Source organism: Octopus sinensis, linkage group LG9, assembly GCF_006345805.1.
Source record: "Octopus sinensis linkage group LG9, ASM634580v1, whole genome shotgun sequence".
In the NCBI taxonomy this organism is placed as follows: domain Eukaryota; kingdom Metazoa; phylum Mollusca; class Cephalopoda; order Octopoda; family Octopodidae; genus Octopus; species Octopus sinensis.
Genome location: NC_043005.1, coordinates 6,177,877 through 6,199,047, shown reverse-complemented (window position 1 = coordinate 6,199,047; position 21,171 = coordinate 6,177,877). Strand labels below are relative to the sequence as shown.

Here is a 21,171-nt window from a genome sequence, read left to right as displayed (position 1 = left end):
CTTCTTCTAAGAAAAACACTCAACTACAAATTCTTCATTTCAAGGGTATTTCACGTTCGCTGTTTACTTGAAAGTGTTATCAACATAGACTTTGTTTATATACAAAATATTGGTGGTAGCGCTAAGGAAGGCACTGGAGGAATTACAAGACAGTTGTGCATTTAAATGTCAAGATAAATAATCCTTCAACTATTTTCAAACTTTAGAAACGATTTATAACCTTAATTCCTTTAAAAGTTGTGATTGAAAAATAAAGAAATGAAACAAAAGACAAATCAATTGGCTGCCAGTGTTTTGGTTGTGGATATTCTTCTGTTGGTTTAACCTAAAACTCACGGTTAATCTGTTTTTGCGAAATACATCATCATCATGGGACAAAAAACAATAATGGCGGCTGTCAGAAACTGAAACAAGTAAAAAGAATTAAAGAAAAACAAAAGAAGAAACGGCATTTCATGAGTCCGTGCGGTTGTTTTGTAGGTTGTTGATGATGATGTTGCTGTTGTGTTTGTCTTTGCTATAGCTGTGCTGTTGTGTTATTTGCCAGATAGATCAGTGGATAGGTGGGTGGATGTTCATTGAGGGTGGCAACACTGCTATCTATTACATCTTCTGTCTTGTGGTTCCTACAATCAACCACAACCAAATCTATTCACACAACACATCCGCATCATCATCACCATCATCGTCATCATCGTTTAACATCCGCTTTCCATGCCAGCATGGGTTGGACGATTTGACTGAAGGCTGGCAAACCAGATGGCTGCACCAGGCTCCAGAGTCTGACCAGGCAAAATTTCTACAGCTGGATGCCCATCCTAACGCCAACCATTCCGAGAGCGTAATGGGTGCTTTTTATGTGCCACCGGCATGGGGGCCAGTCAGGCAGTACTGGCAATGACCTCACTCGAATCTTTTACACATGCCACTGGCACAGGTGCCAGTAAGGCGATGCTGGTAAAGATCATGCTCAAATGGTGCCTTTTACGTGCCACCAGCATGGAGGCCAGATAGCCGCTCTGGCAATGATCACACTCAGATGGTGCTCTTAACACTCTACTAGCATGGGGCTCGAGTGCCAGTAAGGTGGCGCTAGTAACAATCAGGTTCTTCAAATCCATTCTCCAGTTTAGTGCTTCTTAAACTTTTCAACTCCTTCTCCCATTTTTTTTCTTTTACGAACGCTTTTTCAATGCTGCCCTCCCCCTATACACACATTTAATATAATTTAATGCCCCCACCCCATTTTAAATATACTTGCATTGGATTGGATTGCCATGGATGAAGACCTCAGTATGTTCCCTCCACTAAACATGGTCTTCCATGGAGGCCATGAATTTGAGCTTGAGATCCAACTGGTTTGATAATCCTACTCTACCACCCTGGCTCTACTTGGCTTGGCAGAACGGTGCAGCTTTTTGTTATACTCAGTTATTACTTCATACCAAAACAGATGACAGGAGCCTAGTGCAGCCCTTCAGCTTACCAGCTCCTGTCAAACCATCTGACCCATGCCAGCATGGAAAATGGACATTAAATGACGATGATGATCTCTTCTTAAAGTTAACCAATGTGAAGCAACACTGAGCAGGTTTCTATTGATGTCAGTAATAGACAGGGGTCAGATATTCTAGTTCCTTTTTACACCACACTCATTCATTTCCTGCAGGGATTTTGTGTCAAGCAATAAGCCTATGGTGCCACAGTTTAATGGCAAGCTTCTGGAACAAACTGAAGCTATTCTGTAAGTGAATTGAGGTAAAGGCATAGTTATATGGAGGAGTAGTTAAGTCGATTATATTAACCCCAGTACCCAACTGGTATTTATTTTATTGACCTTGGAAGGATGAAAGGCAAAGTCAACCTCAGCAAAATTTGAGCTCAGAATGTGAAGACAAATGAAACGCCACAAAGCATTTGGCCCAGCATGCTAACGATGGTGCCAGGTCACCACCATAATATACATGCTATCAGGCCAGAACAATTTAGTCCCAGATGCTGGTTTGACTTGAGTGATTACTTACAGGGGTATTTTGATACATTTTGGTAAAAACCATTTTGGTACCACGTATTTGGTGTTGCTATCTGATGCAATTTACATGACATCAGATAGTTTAGTGTCTCTCTCCTTTTAATGCTCCTCTCTCTCTCTCTCTCTCTCTCTCTCTCTCTCTCTCTCTCTCTCTCTCAGTATATTTCTCTTTATGTGTTTGAGGACAGGAAAGCATTTCTGTCAGTCGTGTTCAGAAAGTTGAGCGATTTCTCTCTGATGCCAGAGAAATTGTCTCATCTCCAGCAAGTGTCTTCTACTACAGCACTAACCCAACCAAAGCCTTGTGAGTAAATCTGGTGGAGAGAAATGGGATGAAGTGCATTCAATGTGTTCCTGTCGCTGTGTTTTCTTTGTTTTTTGTTGACAGTGTACAGCAGTTCTAAACAAAACAAGTCATTTGTTTGCAATCTTCTGTGAAAATACATTGGATCATTGTATTGTTTGTGCCAGGAAGAGCCAAAGACAGTCTGCCTTTGCATGTTCCTCTGATCTGTGCAAGCATGGAGATATGAACATTGAAATAATGATATAAACAACGAAGATGTGTGTGTGTTTGTACTCATACACACACTTTTATATAGATCTCTATAGAAAAGAATAGCTGAGCGGGTTGAAGGTTTTGGAATACCATTTCATGGACCATGGTATCATATCTGCTCCAGTTGGCCATTTCTTGTTCTACATTATTCAACGTGGCCTCAGTCCACCTAGCTGTTGAAAGCTAACCTGATTTTCAATCGTAAATGTGGAAATATTCACCCATTGATAATAAATAATGACTCTATTTGACAGGGTTTATCTTCATATCAAACTCAACATTGAGAATTTTCAATGTTTCCATATGTGAAATTATAAACATAGAATGTCTATTTATAGAAGGTGTGTATATATATATATAGAATACCTATGTTTATAATTATATGTATGTATATAATGTATTCACATATGTATGTGTATAAATATCGTTTTGTATAAGTTTGTGTTTGGATGTATGCATGTGTGTGTTTGTGTGTATAGTTCTATATTCCCAGATATGTGTGTGCATTTATGGCAATGTTCTTATGTGAAGCCCATCAACATTTTCAGAGAGAAATAGTTATCTTAACTAAGCATCAGTTGCTAAGAAAATATTTCCTGGTGTTTATTTTGAAGGAGTCTGTATACACGCCTGATAATGATTTTCTAATATTCTCCAAAAGTTTTTAAAATGCCAAACAGCAAAAAGTGCTCATCTGAGCCTTTGGCCAGTCATTACCAACCTTTTCATTTTTCATCAGTTTTGTCTCCCTTACAAAAATTGTCAGGAAAGTTAACGATTTTCCTCCTTATTTTAATAACTGTTTAATTTCAGTTATTTAAAAATTCCTTTTGGTTCCCTAGATTAAATATGTTAACCCACGTTTAACTCTGTATGTGTGTGTGTGTATGTGTGTGTGTGATGGTATTTGTTGATGAATGTGTGTGTGTGTATGTGTTTACATCATCAGTGTATATATGCATTGAGCGTGAGCATATATATATATATATATCATCAGCAGCATCTATTTTTTCCTTGTTTGGTCAGATAAAAATGAGGTAGATTTTCTGTCTGGATGCTCTTCTTGTCGCCAACCTTCACCTGTTTCCAAGCAAAGTAATATTTCCCCATGGCCAGACATGTTTTCATGGAAGACTGGAAACAAACAACACTTGTTGTATGATGGTGACATTTTACTGCTGTCACACTATGCAGAGTCATTAGGACACAAATGCACACACACACACACACACATACATACCTCAGCTGTCACAACCCATGTTTCATTGCCATGTAGCATAGCTGTTTGCACACAGGCATTATAAAATCCCTTCCTCTATACCACTATCTATCCATATACATATATGCACGCACACACACACATACATTATATATATATATATATATATATATATATATATATGCGAGAGAGAGAGAGAGGGATTATAATCTAACCCATGCCAGCATGTAACATGGACATAAAATGATTATGATAATGATGTGTGTGTTGTTGTTATTGTTGTGTGTTTGTGTATGCATACATACATATGTGTGTGTGTGTGTATATATATATATATACACACACACACACATACACTTAGATATAAAGATTCACACACACTCTCTCTCTCTCCTCTCTCTCTCTCTCTCTCTCTCTCTCTCTCTCTCTCTCTCTCTCTCTCTCTCTCTCTCTCTCACATCCGCAATCATATTTGCTGCTGTGAAGTGGTTTATTATCCAATTCTTGGACTGTTTCACGTCTGGAGACTTCATTAAACTCTTGAAATCTCATTGACACCACCACCACCGCCACCACCTCCACCACCGTGACAAAGATAAAGAAACTGTAAGCATAATTAGAGCCAGATTTAAGTTTATGCTTCTGTCCTCAAACAAGTCCTCATGTCAAGGATTAGATTTATAGAGCTTTGCCAGGGTAATGTTTATGTCATCATCATCATCATTGTTTTACATCTGCTTTCCATGCTGGTATGGGTCAGAGAGGTCGTCACAGTCAGAGTCAGTACAAAATCAAGGGTACTGTGTCAGCCTAGATAGGTTGGCGGACTGCGGTGAGCTGGCAGAAACGTTAGCACGCCGGGCGAAATGTATAGCCGTATTTCGTCTGCCGTTATGTTCTGAGTTCAAATTCCGCCGAGGTCAACTTTGCCTTTCCTCCTTCCGGGGTCGATAAATTAAGTACCAGTTATGCACTGGGGTCGATGTAATCGACTTAATCCGTTTGTCTGTCCTTGTTTGTCCTCTCTGTCCAAAATTTCTTGTTAATTTATGTTCCAAACACTGGCTTAAGAATAACCATATTTTTTACTAAATTCTTTATTATTTTCAAAACTAATTGAAGGAAAGGTACCTTATATTAACAGAAATATGGTAACAAAAGGGTTAAAGTGACCTAATTTAAAACCTTCCATCATGTCAATTTAAGTTCCCAAAACACCAGCTAAATAAAGACAAAATTATTTTTAGGAGTGACTGTGTGGTAAATAGTTTGCTTACCAACCACATGGTTCCTGGTTCAGTCCCATTTGTGGCACCTTTGGCAAGTGTCTTCTACTATAGCCTTGGGCTGACCAAAGCCTTGTGAGTGGATTTGGTAGACGGAAACTGAAAGAAGCCCATCGTATATATGTATATATGCATGTGTGTGTATATATGTGTGTGTGTGTCTGTGTTTGTCCCCCAAACATCACTTGACAACCGATGCTGGTGTGTTTCCGTCCCTGTAACTTTGTGGTTCAGCAAAAGAGACCGATAGAATAAGTACTAAGCTTACAAAAAATAAATCCTGGGGTCGATTTGCTCGACTAAAAGCAGTGCTCCAGCATGGCCACAGTCAAATAATTGAAACAAGTAAAAGAGTAAAGAGTAAAGTATTCATTATTTCATGTTAATCAATGTTCCAATTACAAGCTGAATAATGACAAAGTTATTTTAATAAATTCTTCATTATTTTCAAAATTAATTGGAACAAAAGCAGTGTTTCGCAACAGATATGTTTACCAAATATGGTGATGAAAGGGTTAAGAGTACACACCCTAAAAATAGAGCTTAAGTCCTCAAAAATGGGGCTGTTGTTCCTTTATTTGTCAGCCTAAAATAGGTTTTTCAACTAGTCAATAGCTGATGCTATCTCTGTTAATAGCTTATTTATTTCTAGTCTTAAAAAGTGGATTATTTCCAAATGTTGGCATTTACTTGGGAGGCTCTGACAGGGGACAACAACTGATTACCTACCGTTGTTTGTTTTATTATTTTGGGACTTATTATTTGAACACACACACACACACACACCATTTTTTCCACTGATACATATATATATACACACACACACACATATATATATAGATGCATATACATACATAAGATGCGGTTTCAAACAGAATGTGTGTGTGTGTGTATATATAATGTGTGTGTGCATACGGTGTATTTATTTTGTTTATATTTGTATAAACAATTACAAAATCAAACCAGATGGAAACTAAATCTGTTTTGTAGGTGCGTGTGTGTGTGTGTGTGTGTGTGTGTGAATTTATATATGGTGTTGTTCTTAAGAACTTCGCTTTTCAACCATGTGGCTTCAGGTTCAGTCCCACTGCGTGGCACCTTGGGCAAATATCTTCTATTACAGCACTGGTCCGACCACTGCCTTGTGAGTGGATTTGGTAGGTGGAAACTGTGAGGAAGCCTGTTTGGCAAGAGAATCTTATAGAACAAGTACCAGACTTAAAACAACTACTGGGGTGGGGGGGTCAATTTGTCTGATTAAAACCCTTCAAGGCAGTGCTCCAGCATGGCCACAGTCCAGTGACTTGAACAAGCAAATGACAAAAGATATGGACATACGCATGACCATACATGTGTGTGTGTGTGTATGTCTATGTATGACCATACACATTCATAGTGGATATATTTATATGTCTGTACTTTTTGTTCATTTTGCTGACCACTTCCTCATGCTGGAACAGGTTAGACAAATGTATTATTGAGGCATTATTTTACAGCCAGATGCTCTACCTGTCACTAACCCTTGTCTATTTTTCAAGTAACGGATCCCTTCTTCACATTCGTCTTTGAAGATGCAACGGGAGGAAGGGATTTGTTGACAGGAGAAATGTCAACAAGACAACTTTTGTAGCCCCCCTTCCCCACTAAATGTAAACAAGCAGGTGCAGATGGACAGCCAACATTGACCAATGGAGGTCCTCATGTACATACATACACACATACACACACACACAACACACACACACACACATACACACACACACACACACACACACATACATACAAACAAACAAGGCGAGCTGGCAGAATTGTTAGCACACCGGGTGAAATGCGTAGCCGTATTTCGTCTGCTGCTACACTCTGAGTTCAAATTCTGCCGAGGTTGACTTTGCCTTTCATCCTTTCGGGGTCAATAAATAAAGTACCAGTTATGCACTGGGGTTGATATAATCAACTTATTCCCCTGTCTGCCCTTGTTTGTCCCCTCAATGTTTAGCTCCCTGTGGGCAATAAAGAAATATATATATATATATATATATATAGGTGCAGGTGTGGCTGTGTAGCAAGAAGCTTGCTTCCCAACCACATGGTTCCAGGTTCAGTCCTCCTGTGTGGAACCTTTGACAAGTGTCTTCTACTGTAACCTTGGGCCTTGTGAGTGAATTTGGTAGATGGAAACTGAAGGAAGCCCATCGTATATGTGTGTGTGTGTGTGTATGTTTATATGTCTGTTTGTCTGTTCACCATTGCCTGACAACTGATGTTGGAATGTTTACGTTTCCATAACTTAGTGGTTTGGCAAAATAGACTGATAGAATAAGTACTAAGCTTACAAAGAATATTCTTGGAGTCGATTTCTTCGACTGAAGGCAGTGTTCCAGCATGGCCGCAGTCATATGACTGAAACAAATAAAAGTACAAAAGAAAATATATATATGAGGAGACCTATTGAGTCAAGTACATCAACATCAAAATAAATATCAAATGGAAATTGTAGTTACGATACCTGTGCCTGTGGCACGTAAAAAGCACCAACCCATCGTGGCCACTGCCAGCCTCCCTTGGTACATAAAAAGCACCCACTACACTCACAGAGTGGTTGGCGTTAGGAAGGGCATCCAGCTGTAGAAACACTGCCAGATCAGACTGGAGCCTGGCGCAGCCTCCTGGCTTCCCAGACCCCAGTCGAACCGTCCAACCCATGCTAGCATGGAAAACGGATGTTAACCAATGATGATGATATATATATATATATATAATATATATATGCCTGCTTGCACCTATGCTGATATATATATACAGAATGTTGTGCCTCTAAAACTATAACCATTTGCTGAAGCATCATTATTTGTTTATTTTCGGTGTCATCTGCTCTCAGCAGGTTCAATATCAGGGGTCATCATCCAGGTCTTTTCTCTGCCATTCTTATCAATTCACTACATGTCAGTTTAATCAAGTCTTTGATGTTATCAAACCAGTTTGCTCTAGATCAGTGGTTCTCAACTGAAGTCCATATGGTCCCTGATGGTCCATATAAGACTTTTCGGGTATTCATGCAAATAAAAAGAGTAAATTTGGGGAAATATAAAAGTGTTTTAAGGGTCCATGAAAAATTTTGCTTTATATATATATATTCAGATGAATATGGTACTTAAGTTAAAGGCACCAGAATTTTGTATGGTATTATCCATATAAATCAAATGGGGTGATTATAATCAAAATAAGCAACAAAGATATCCAAGGTAGAGTGGTACAATTGTTTCATGCTACTTCATTTTATTATTGCAAATTCTGTAACATCTTACATAGTTCAAGCTATGTAAGTGAATGTTTGAAAAACAAAATAGTAATTTTGAAAGAAGTCTCTATAAAACTAGTCTTTAAACATCGAATAGCCTTAGAAGTCCACCTGAATAATATTCTTTTCTATGCTAGGCACAAGACCTGAAATTTTGGGGGAGAGAGCTAGTCGATTAGATCAACCCCAGTATGCAACTGGTACTTAATTTATCGACCCCAAAAGGAATAATATTGGAATCAAAGGGGTCCAAAGATGAAAAAATGGTTGAGAACCACTGGCCTAGATCTTCCTCTCAAGCATTTACCATTTATCTTTCATTCTAGACAGGTCCTAAGGTTGCTGGCGCCCCATGCAGCGTCCTTGCAAGTATAATTTTTTTAAACTTTCACAAGGAGAAAAACTGAAAATGTTGACTAAAAAGCACATGGTACCCTGGACAACTGCCCGAGTTGCCGGTACCTTGAGCCGGCCCTGATTCGAGAAAAAGTCTTTTCTTATCTTGCACTCTTACCAAGTGACCAAGGACTTGACCTTTTCTCTGGTAATTGAGTGTAATGATCTTTTTGTAGTTTGCTAGTTATAGCACTTAGTTGTATGTTTTGTCCAAGGTATGCTTAGCGTTCTTTTACATGTCCACATTCCAATATCTGCTTCAACACATCCAACCCATGCGAGCATAGGAAAGTGGACATTCAAATGACAATGATACATCTAGAGAGGCCTTCAGCCAACAGGTTTTGGGGTTTGATGATAAGCCACAGAGCTAAGCCCTTTATGGATGTGAAACCTAAAGTAATCCCATAAGCTGGCCTTATCTAATTTATATATATATACATCATCATCATTTAACATCTGCTTTCATGCTTGCATGGGTTGGATGGTTTGACCGGGAGTGACCAACCAGAGAACTGCTCAGATTCCAATAGTCTGTTTAGTTATGGTTTCTATGGCTGGATGCATTTTACATGACACCAGCATGCAGTGCTCTAAATATCACACTGGCATAGGTGCTTTTTATGTGATATATATATATATATATATGCTTATATATGTATGGGTGTGTGTGTGTGTGTGTGTATATATATATATGTGTGTGTGTGTATGATTGTGTGTGTGTGTATATATATTTAAGGACGGTGTGCTGGCAGAATCGTTAGCATGCCAGATGAAATGCTTAGCGGTATTTCGTCTGCTGTTACATTCTGAGTTCAAATTCCGCTGAGGTCGACTTTGCCTTTCATCCTTTTATGGTTGATTAAATAAGTACCAGTTACGCACTGGGGTTGATGTAATCGACTTAATCCCTTTGTCCTTGTTTATCCGCTCTATGTTTAGCCCCCTGTGAGCAACAAAGAAATATATATATATTTATATATACATATGTGTGTGTGCGTGTGTGTGTGTGTGTGCACGTACACACATGCACTTTAAATACATACACATGCATATGCATACAAACACACATACATAGAATGGGCTTCCCAACAGTCGCCATCTGCCAAATCTCACTTAGAAGGCATTGGTCAACTCAAAGCCATGAAAAAACATACAAACTACATAAACTGGCACTCAGTGGGATTGAACTATAAACCCTGTGGTTGTGAATCCAGCTCCTTAACCACACAGCCATGTCTAGTCTGACAATGATTTACTGTTTCCGTGCTGAGCTTCTCAATGGTTCGTTATTAGTCTCGTATTTCCTAACAATAACATCTGTTAATTCCCCCATCAGGTTGTGTTTCTATTTTGACTCCGTTTCCTAATTGTCTCCAAGTCATTCAGTGTTTTGTGGGGTCACCTATGATAGGGAGGAAGTCAGTGTGGTGAGTCAAGAGGCGACCCCATACAGGGTTTCATTTTTAGGGCATCTGCTGACTTAAAATAGCCTCAGGATGCTGGCTGATAGGGTAAGAACAGAAACGGAATTCTTTTACTGTTTTTCATCTGTTTTGCTTGTAAGAACTGTCAACTATCACAACTAATTAAATATGATGACTTGAAAGAGGGAGCCTTTACAGGGTTGCTCAATCTGCTAAAAATAGCAGCCAAATTTCTTTCATAATCGAGATGGTTTTAACCGCAGACCAAATAACCTGTTTACTAATAATAACTTACAAAGTTGTGGTATCATGAGACCAGCTGCTCATCTGGAAAATAATAAAATTTTATGAAAGGAAATGAAAGAGTGTCAAGAAGTGTTTTATGTGTGTGAAGAAGAGCTTTTGATAATAAACAGAATAAGTTATTGGAAACGGTGGAAAGAGGCAGAAAAACAGAAGGTTGGCATGGATTGGTTACCAAAAAGACTTTTGACAGCATTCTTGTGAGTTTGAAGCTGTAATGCTGATGTTGTCTCTCTTACCAGTTTCAGTCATTAGACTGTGGCCATGCTGGGGCACTGCCTTGAAGAATCTTAGTTGAATGGATTGACTGCAGTACCTTTCTGTTAAACCTGATACTTATTCTATCAGTGACTTCTACTGAACTGCTAAGTTACAAGGATGCAAACATGTCAATACTAGTTGTCAAACAGTGGTGGGGGACAAACACACATGCATGCACACACACACACTCACACACACACACACATGCACACACATAACGGTCTTTCAGTTTCCATCTACCAAATCCACTTACAATGCTATAGTAAAAGATACTAGCCCAAGATGCCATGCAGTGGGACTGAACCTGGAACCATGTGTTTGGGAAGCAAGCTTCTTACCACACAGCCATGCCTGCTATGTACCTCTATTGAAATCCATGGTCTTTGCTTGAATTCCTTTTGAAAATAATGCGGAGTTTAGTAAAATAACTTTGTCAATATTACGCCGGTGTTTGGAACATAAATTAATAAGGAATTCTGACGAAAGGTTTTGGGTCACTTTTGAATAAAATTTATCTCATAGAGTCAGGAGTGGCATCTGTTGGACTGGTACCAAATGAGTCAGCTTAACCCCTGTCCAATCCTTGAGTATTTTAAATGGAATTTGGTTTGTTGCTGGACTTCATGCAAGGTCTCCATTTTGAGGATAATTATTTCTTCTCTTCCCTGGTGACTCTGAAAAATAAAAGGTTTGAGAGGTCATGCAGCTTCCCCCTGCTATCTGACCAAATCATAGAACATGACTGGTTGATATGCAAAGGTTAATACAAACATTACATGTAAACTGTTCTACTTCAAGATGAAAGTATCAAAATATTGTTAAGGGATATTGTTATACTTGGAGATGGTCATCTTTTGACAATTAAACACACATGGTTCCTGGTTCATTCCCACTGCATTGCATCTTGGGCAAGTGTCTTCTACTATAGCCTCAGGCTGACCAAAGCCTTGTGAGTGGATTTGGTAGATGGAAACAGAAAGAAGCCCATCGTATACAGGTATATATATATATGTACCACCTTTTAGTCGAGCAAATCGACCCCAGAACTTATTCTTTGTAAGCCAAGTACTTATTCTATCAGCCTCTTTTGCCGAACCGCTAAGTTACGGGGAAGTAAACACACCAGCATCGGTTGTCAAGCGATGTTAGGGGGACAAACACAGACACACAAACACACACACACAAACACATACACACACACACACACACACACACACATATATATATATATATATATATACATATATATATACATATATATACGACAGGCTTCTTTCAGTTTCCATCTACCAAATCCACTCACAAGGCATTGGTCGGCCCAAAGCTGTAGTAGAAGACACTTGCCCAAGGTGCCACGCAGTGAGACTGAACCCAGAACCATGTGGTTGGTAAACAAGCTACTTACCACACAGCCACACCTGAATCTTTCCTGCTTTAAAGTACTTTGATCCTTTGCTATCCAAACCAGCTATATCTGACCCAAATGTTCTATCTGTCTTTTGTTCAGATTCACCATGTCTGGCTTCTCACACCTTCCCTACTTTGTCATTCTAAAAATAAACAATCATATCACTGAAATCTCAAAGCCATGAGAAAATGCCTGATTAATTCAAAACAATTTGAATAAATAAGCATTACGTTTGAACAGAATAATCTGAATGCTAAAAGGATTAGGTTAAAAACCCTTTCATCAGTGTTTCAGACTGATTTTATATTCCAAACATCAGATTATTAACGACAAAGTCGTTTTGTTACATTATTCATTATTTTCAAAATAAATTAAAACAAATACAATGTATTTTCAATTGTAATTTGGTCACAAAAGGGGTTAAAATAATCTAAATTAAAATTTCCATTTAGAATTTCATGTTAACCCTTTCGTTATCAACCCGGCTGAAACCAGCTCTGGCTCTGAGTACAAATGTCTTGTTTTCATAAGTTTTGAATTAAAATCTTCCACCAAACCTTAGTCACAATTTATGTTCCTAACACTAGCTGAATGATAACTTAGTTATTTTACTGAATTCTTTGTTATATTTAAAATAATTGAAAGAAACACAGAACATCTCAAAATAAATACAGTAACAAAAGGGTTAATTAATATTCTGAACACCAATTTATAATAATGACATCATCGCTTTACTATATTCTTCATTATTTTTTAAACTAGTTGAAACAGAGAGGGTGTATTTCAAATGTGGTAACAAAAGGGGTATGGTTGATTCAGAAGTCTATACAAGTGACAATTGCCAGCTGGAGAACCTATTAAAAACTGGACATGAATTCAGCAGTGATATCAAACGGGTTGGAGGGTAGGACAAATATGCTCAAAGAATGTTACATTTAATCAGTGACAAGAACTGGAACAGAACCACTTACATAAATACTGAGGGAGTTTAAGGAAACTGATAAGATAGAGAATTTGTACTGAAAGAAGGAAATTAGAAAAAAAAAGACTATCTAAAAGTCAAACGTTTTTTTTATATATTTTAGTCAGGAAATGGAGCAGTGGCCATAATCTTTTACAGTGCTTCCAAGACTGATGGGAGGGCGGAAGAGCGAAAGGGTTCTTTAAACCAGAAACCTGGCTCCAATGTTTATAACAGAGTAGACTTCACTAAAATCACCCAAGGGGTCAACTGTGGAGGTGTTAAACTGGACAACCGTTTAAGTCTACTCTCCAAGTTGACCATAGCAGGATTTGAACCTAGAATGTAAAGAACTGGAATAAATGCCACAGTTCTGCCAGTTCACTATTTTGAATTAATACTTTTTTGACCCCAGAAGGCTGAAAGGTTAAATTGACCTTAGTTAGATTTGAACTCAAGGTGCAGAGAATCGGAACAAATAGCGCAAAGCTTCCTGTCTGTTAAAAACTAAAATTAATGCCAGAGAAACATTATTGTTATATAAACAGGCACAGGAGTGACTGTGTGGTAAGTAGCTTGCTTACCAACCACATGGTTCCGGGTTCAGTCCCACTGCATGGCACCTTGGGCAAGTGTCTTCTACTATAGCCTCGGGTTGACCAAAGCTTTGTGAGTGGATTTGGTAGACGGAAACTGAAGAAGCCTGTCGTTTATATGTATATATATATATAAATATGTATGTGTGTGTATATATTTGTGTGTGTTTGTCCCCCCTCCAACATTGCTTGACAACCGATGCTGGTGTGTTTACGTCCCCATAACCTAGCAGTTTGGCAAAAGAGACCAATAGAATAAGTACTAGGTTTACAAAGAATAAGTCCTGGGGTCGATTTGCTCTACTAAAGGCGGTGCTCCAGCATGGCCGCAATCAAATGGCTGAAACAAGTAAAAGAGTAAACATACTACACATCCCAATCAAAGAACCCCATAGAACTTAAATAAACTGAAGAACATAGAAAGAGAAACCAGAACCTTATTTAGAAGTCATTTTGGTTTGCCTGGAACTTCAAGTTTCACCTTTTCTTGGGTCACAGAATTCACAATTTTTTTTCTTATATTTTTATGTTATTTTCTATTTTATTTTTTCCCAGTGTTTTGTGTTGTAATTCAGTTTGCTCTTCTTTCCCTGAACTCTCTCTCCCTCACACACACGTTCATGTATGTGTAAGTGTGTATATATATATATACATATATAGAATTTAGGGTGGCGAGCTGGCAGAAACGTTAGCACGCCAGACAAAATGCGTAGTCGTATTTCGTCTGTCGATACGTTCCGAGTTCAAATTCTGCCAAGGTCAACTTTGCCTTTCATCCTTTCGGAGTCGATAAGTTAAGTACCAGTTATGCACTGGGGCCGATGTAATTGACTTAATCTGTTTGTCTGTCTTTGTTTGTCCTCTTGTGGGTAGTAAAGAAATATATATACATATATAGAATATAAGGATAAAAACTTATCAATGAGTCAGTATGCTATAAAAAGTTATGCATTAAAATAATAATATACATATGTATATAATTATATTAATGGAGCAAGGGTGAAAATGACCAATCTCCAGCAGGCTTGAAGTGTCGAGACCTTCAAAAAACTACCAAAACCTCCAGATGAAATATACACATGGCTAGTAGTAGTAGTAGTAGTAGTAGTAGTAGTAGTAGTAGTAGTGGTGGTGGTGGTGGTGGTAGTAGTGGTGGTGGTGGTGGTGGTGGTGGTAGTAGTAGTAGTAGTAAGTACTGGGGGTCAGTTTATCCAACTAAAAATTCTTCAAGGTGGTGCCCCAGCATGGCCACAGTCTAATGACTGGAAAACGTGTTTTAACTGGCTGCTCCTCTGTTTATTGGATGAAATCACTAAATTTCATTTTCATTGTTTATTTCTTTGTTTTATTTAAAAAAATTTCCAGATCTAATATATATTTTCTGCTTGTTTCTTTTTTGTTTTTTTAACTTCTTAAAAAAATTCCTGATTTTTTTTTTACTTTTTGCAGGCCAAATCCATGACATCAATCTTCGATCCCACAAAGCAATTTCTACAAAGGAAGGACCACTAAACAATGACGATATGTATATGGGTATGTATTGAAATATTTAAGATATGAATGTGTGTGTGTGTGTGTGTGTAGGAATGTGGCTTTGTGGCTAGGGTGTTGCACTCATGATCGTAAGATTGTGGTTTCAATTCCTGGACCAGGCAGTGTGCTTTGCTTTTGAGCAAAACACTTCATTTCACATTGTTACAGTCCTCCCAGCAAGCAAAAAAGAGCATTCCTGTGACAGACTAGCATCCCATCCAGGTGAATATATGCACCACAGAATCCAGAAAGCCAGCCTTATGAGCCTTAAGCTAAGGAAGGACTTTTCATCCTTTATATTTATAAAGTTTAGAATTTTATTTCAAAAATTGTGCATATATATATACAGGGTGTGGTGAATGAATTGTCATCTAAATTATGCAAAAATGAAAATGACACTGATGTCTCGTTTTAACAGATACATTTACCAAATTTACATAAGAATATCTTGAAATGCTAAAGAGTAAATTTATTCAATAAAATTGTCATTGGCTTCAACTATGGCCTCCAGACAACTTTGGAATCTCCTGCAACTCTTCTGGATGGTCTCCTTGTTTAAGTTGGTGAATGCTGCCATAATCCTTGCCTTCAGTTCATTTTTGGTGTTACAAGGAGTTTTGTTGGCCTCTTGCTCCACTATGCCCCACACATAATAATCAAGGGGGTTGCAATCTGGAGTGTTAGGTGGCCAGTTGTTAGGGGTGATGTGGTCGCAGAAATTGTTTGACACCCACGACTGGGTTCTCCTGCTTGTGTGGCATGGTGTAGAGCCCTGTTGCCAGACATAGGGTCTTGAGCAGTCACCCTCTTGACCCAAAGCAGCACTACCTCCACCAGGCACTTGATGTAGGCCTCTGTGTTCAGTTTGAAGCAGTGTGGGAAGATGAATGGATGCATAACATCACTACTGATCACTACTGATCACTCCAAACACCATGATGGTCACTGGATGTTTGATTTTATCACTCTCTGTACATGTCCTCAGATTGACATCCAAACACTCTGAAATGTTCATATTGGAGCTTCTGGCATGAATGCCAAGCAGTACAGCATGTCGTTTCCAAATTTTGGGCAGAGTGAATTGCATCATGGTGCTGTTTTTCTCAACTGACCCTACTATACTGTGTGGTCGACAGACTTAAAAACAATGTGCATGCACGAAACTAAAATTATAGAATAGTGATAATTTACCCATTGCACCCTATATGTGGGTGTGTATAATATCCTCTCAGCAATAACCTTAAAGCATGCTTTATAAAGCTTCACCATGGTTATTGGCTACCATATATTATCATAGTGTAGGAATTTTCCTTTTACTGGATCTACATGTGGAAATCCATGAATATCAGTAGAATTCATACAAAGAAATTACTATACGAGAAGATGGAATGAACAGGCTTTAATCCAAATCAATACAATTGTTTCTGTGCATTGGTGTTAGCTGGTGATTGTTGAGTGTTTTATATACACTCACCTGAAGATGTGCAGGCCACAACTATTAATGCAATAATGTGTATAATATATGAAGCACTCAGCAATTAACAACTGATACTAATGCAAAGAAACAGTTGTAGTAATATGGATTAAAGTCTGTTAATGCCATCTTCTTGTATTAAAATTTTGTGCATGAGTGTGTGTGTGTGTGTGTTTGTGAGTGTGCATATGTGTGTGCATGTGTGTGTGTGTAATTTTAGAATTAAAAAAAATTGTATGTCAATATATTCTTGAATGTTTAGTTCCTTGTTACTCCCCATAATATGGACTGGGTGACAGCAACGTCCTCTTTACTTCTCCGGTACTGTATCTCCTGTATAAAGACCAATGGAATAAAACTACCTTACTTGAAAAAAAAAAAACAACAGGGAAATGTTGGTGACATGAAAGGCATCATGCTGTAACCTTTGTCCCAACCCATGTTAACATGACAATGATTTTATATACATACATACATATATTCATATATATACATATATACAAAATTTAGAGGCCTGACCACTAAAAAAGTGGACAGCCTGTATGCTAGATATAGACGTCAAAATCGCCATTTTCCATGAAGAATGTGTTCTCAACATTCTTGAGAACACATTCTTTGTGGAAAATGGCGATTTTGACATCTATATCTAGCATACAGGCTGTCCACTTTTTTAGTGGTCAGGCCTCTAAATTTTGTATGTAAAAAAATTTTTAATCTTCTGATTCTTTTAAATATGCTAGGCCACTGGTTTTAATTGATTAATCTCAATTTCTACCCTTATTTAATTTTATATATATACATATATATATATATAAGGGGAAAAGACCCCCTTCGGTCATGAATGACCATGGGATTGCACCTAGAAAGTTACCCTCCTAGACACAAGTCCGGGCAAGGTTGTTTATGGAAGACCAGCAGTCGCCCATGCATACCAGCCTCCCCTCTCCACACCACCAGTGTTATCCAAGGGAAAGACAAAGGTCGATACAGCTTGGCACCTGTGACGTCGCAACTCATTTCTACAGTGAGTGAACTGGAGCAACGTGAAATAAAGTGCCTTGCTCAAGAACACAACACGCAGCCCGGTCCGGGATTCGAGCTCACAACCTCACGATCGTAAGCTCGACGCTCTAACCACTGAGCCATGCGCCTTCACCTTTCTACAGTTGAGTGAACTGGAGCAACGTGAAATAAAGTGCCTTGCTCAAGAACACAACACGCAGCCCGGTCCGGGATTCGAGCTCACAACCTCATGATCGTAAGCTCGACGCTCTAACCACTGAGCCATGCGCCTTCACCTTTCTACAGTTGAGTGAACTGGAGCAACGTGAAATAAAGTGCCTTGCTCAAGAACACAACACGCAGCCCGGTCCGGGATTCGAGCTCACAACCTCACGATCGTAAGCTCGACGCTCTAACCACTGAGCCATGCGCCTTCACCTTTCTACAGTTGAGTGAACTGGAGCAACGTGAAATAAAGTGCCTGCTCAAGAACACAACACGCAGCCCGGTCCGGGATTCGAGCTCACAACCTCACGATCGTAAGCTCGACGCTCTAACCACTGAGCCATGCGCCTTCACCTTTCTACAGTTGAGTGAACTGGAGCAACGTGAAATAAAGTGCCTTGCTCAAGAACACAACACGCAGCCCGGTCCGGGATTCGAGCTCACAACCTCACGATCGTAAGCTCGACGCTCTAACCACTGAGCCATGCGCCTTATATATATATATATATATATATATATATATATTATATATATATATATATATATATATATATATATGCATATATGTATATATATATATATGTATATATGTGTATACATTAGTTTGTGCGAGTAATACATTTGTGTGTGTGTATGTAACTAGTTATGTGTAATCTTGTGCAAATATTGATGGACCATATGCATAAAGCATGGACGTACATAAAGCGACTGTGCAAGAAGTCCAAGTGCACCCGAGAAGACCTACCACATGCAGTGGTGGACCAAACAGGCTGGAGAGGACAAGTGTCACTGGGATCCGTGCAACAAGCACGAATGAATGACGATGGTGATGGTGATGATGATGACGATGATGATGATGATGATGATGATGATGATGATGATGATGATGATGATGATGATGACGATGACAATGATGACGATGACGATGATGATGACAATGACGATGATGACGATGACGATGACGATGATGACGATGACGATGATGATGACGATGACGATGACGACGATGATGATGATGATGATGATGATGACGATGATGATGACGATGATGATGACGATGATGATGATGATGATGATGATGACGATGACGATGATGATGATGATGATATAATTATGTGCAAATATTTGAGCTGGTGCTGGTGTGTATTTTCTGTTGGTTCTTGCAGATGTCTTTCCATTGGGATCACGTGTATGTTTGTGCTTTTACACACACATCAATTTACTCGTGTCCTTGTGTGTATATACATACATGTGTTAGAGAGAACCCCCCCCCCTCCCCAAGGGAAAAAAAGGCTTATTTTGTTTCGTTTTTTGTTCCTTGTTTATATTTTTTTATTATCCACTCCCTCATCATCATCTCCCCCCTCGACCCTCACCATCCACCTTTACTCTTTACCCTCACCTCTACCCTCTGCCTCCCACCCCCATCATTATGGAGTCATGAAGTAAACAGTCCTGTTACAGTCAAGGATGCTGGTCTGGCAGAGCAGATAAGACACATCATTACTGCTTAAGTGTTACAGATAAGTCAAAGTCTCAGTTGCCCCGGACCTTGTTGGGTCTGTGATTGTCACCTATCATGATGCTGGCGATGGTGGTGGTGGTGGTGGTGGTGATGGCAGCTGTGTGATGGTGGTGGTGGTGTTGGTGGTAGTAATTGGGATTCCGTGATGTGAAGCAAATTCTTAAGCAAACCATCAAAGAACAAGGGAAAGAAAAGTACTTTTACATAAACCCTTGAGATTTTGATATAACAACTATCACTGTGGTGGTGTTGGTGGTAGTGGTGGGCATTTTATAAAGATTGGAAGATTAATATTTTTAGTGGAGAAGGCAGCAAGCTGGCAGAAATGCCACACAAAATTCTTAGCGGGATTTCATCTGTCTTTACGTTCTGAGTTTAAATTCTGCCAAGGTCGACTTTGCCTTTCATCCTTTTGGGGGTCAATAAATTAAGTACCAGCTGTGTACTGGGGTCGATCTAATCGACTGTCCCCCCCCCAATTTCAAGCTTTGTGCCTAGAGTAGAAAAGAATATTTTTAGTGTAGGTTTTAACCATGTATTGTGGGGGATTCACAATATTAGGCAAGCTCCATGTGAAGATAATTATCACACTAATATTTGAATGTTCTTATATTTTTATTAATCCACATCATTTATACTTACATGTGTACATAGATTCGATTTAATGGAATAACATTCATGAGATAACGAACATAATATTTAAGAATCTTCTGTAATATATAGGCGCAGGAGTGGCTGTGTGGTAAGTAGCTTGCTTACCAACCACATGGTTCCAGGTTCAGTCCCACTGCGTGGCATCTTGGGCAAGTGTCTTCTGCTATAGCCTCAGGCTGACCAATGCCTTGTGAGTGGATTTGGTAGATGGAAACTGAAAAGAAGCCTGTCATATATATGTATATATATGTATGTATGTGTGTGTATATGTTTGTGTGTCTGTGTTTGTCCCCCTAGCATTGCTTGACAACCGATGCTGGTGTGTTTACATCCCCGTCACTTAGCGGTTCGGCAAAAGATACCAATAGAATAAGTACTGGGCTTACAAAGAATAAGTCCCGGGGTTGATTTGCTCGACTAAAGGTGGTGCTCCAGCATGGCCACAGTCAAATGACTGAAACAAGTAAAAGAGAATAAAAGAGAGAAATATATGTTAGATAATATTATGAAAGTAGTTCATAATTATTGAAGAGATAATTAGTTTGAAAAGCTTAAACTGTTGCAAGTAAGTAATATGCACAGGATTTGAGATTATAACTCAGAGCTGGTATCTTTTGTAGAACACATCAGCATGTTAGGTAAGGAAAAGTAGAAGTGGGTGAGAGGCCACCATCTCACTGAGCAAAGCACAATAGTTCTGTAGAACTATTATGCTTTGCATCTTGTCCCTACCTTCAAAACATGGAGTAGATAAAACAGGGGACAACTGATGAAGGGAATGTTCTTTATGTTGCTTGTCTCGTTTCTCTGTTTCTTCCTTTCATTGTTCGAAAAAAGTTTGTTTTCCATGTTTTTGTTTTTTTATGTTCTTGTTTCTCGTTTTGTCTACGTTTTTTTATGTCCTGTGCCCATATATGCTTGTATATATACATATATATGTAGGTATGACATATATGTATGTATATATGCATATATTTATATAGTGTTTATTTTATTATATGATCGAACACCA

At 38.7% G+C, this 21,171-nt stretch overlaps 1 protein-coding gene across 1 annotated transcript in view; it reads left to right on the top strand.

Annotated features, from left to right (window-relative positions):
• The window catches only part of LOC115215786 (integrin alpha-8), a 298,509-nt gene that overhangs the window by 226,100 nt on the left and 51,238 nt on the right, over window positions 1–21,171 (top strand). Inside the window, exon 7 of the mRNA XM_029785085.2 lies at window positions 15,196–15,279. Within this exon, the coding sequence (XP_029640945.1) occupies window positions 15,196–15,279 (84 nt within the window). The remainder of the gene's footprint in view (window positions 1–15,195; window positions 15,280–21,171) is intronic.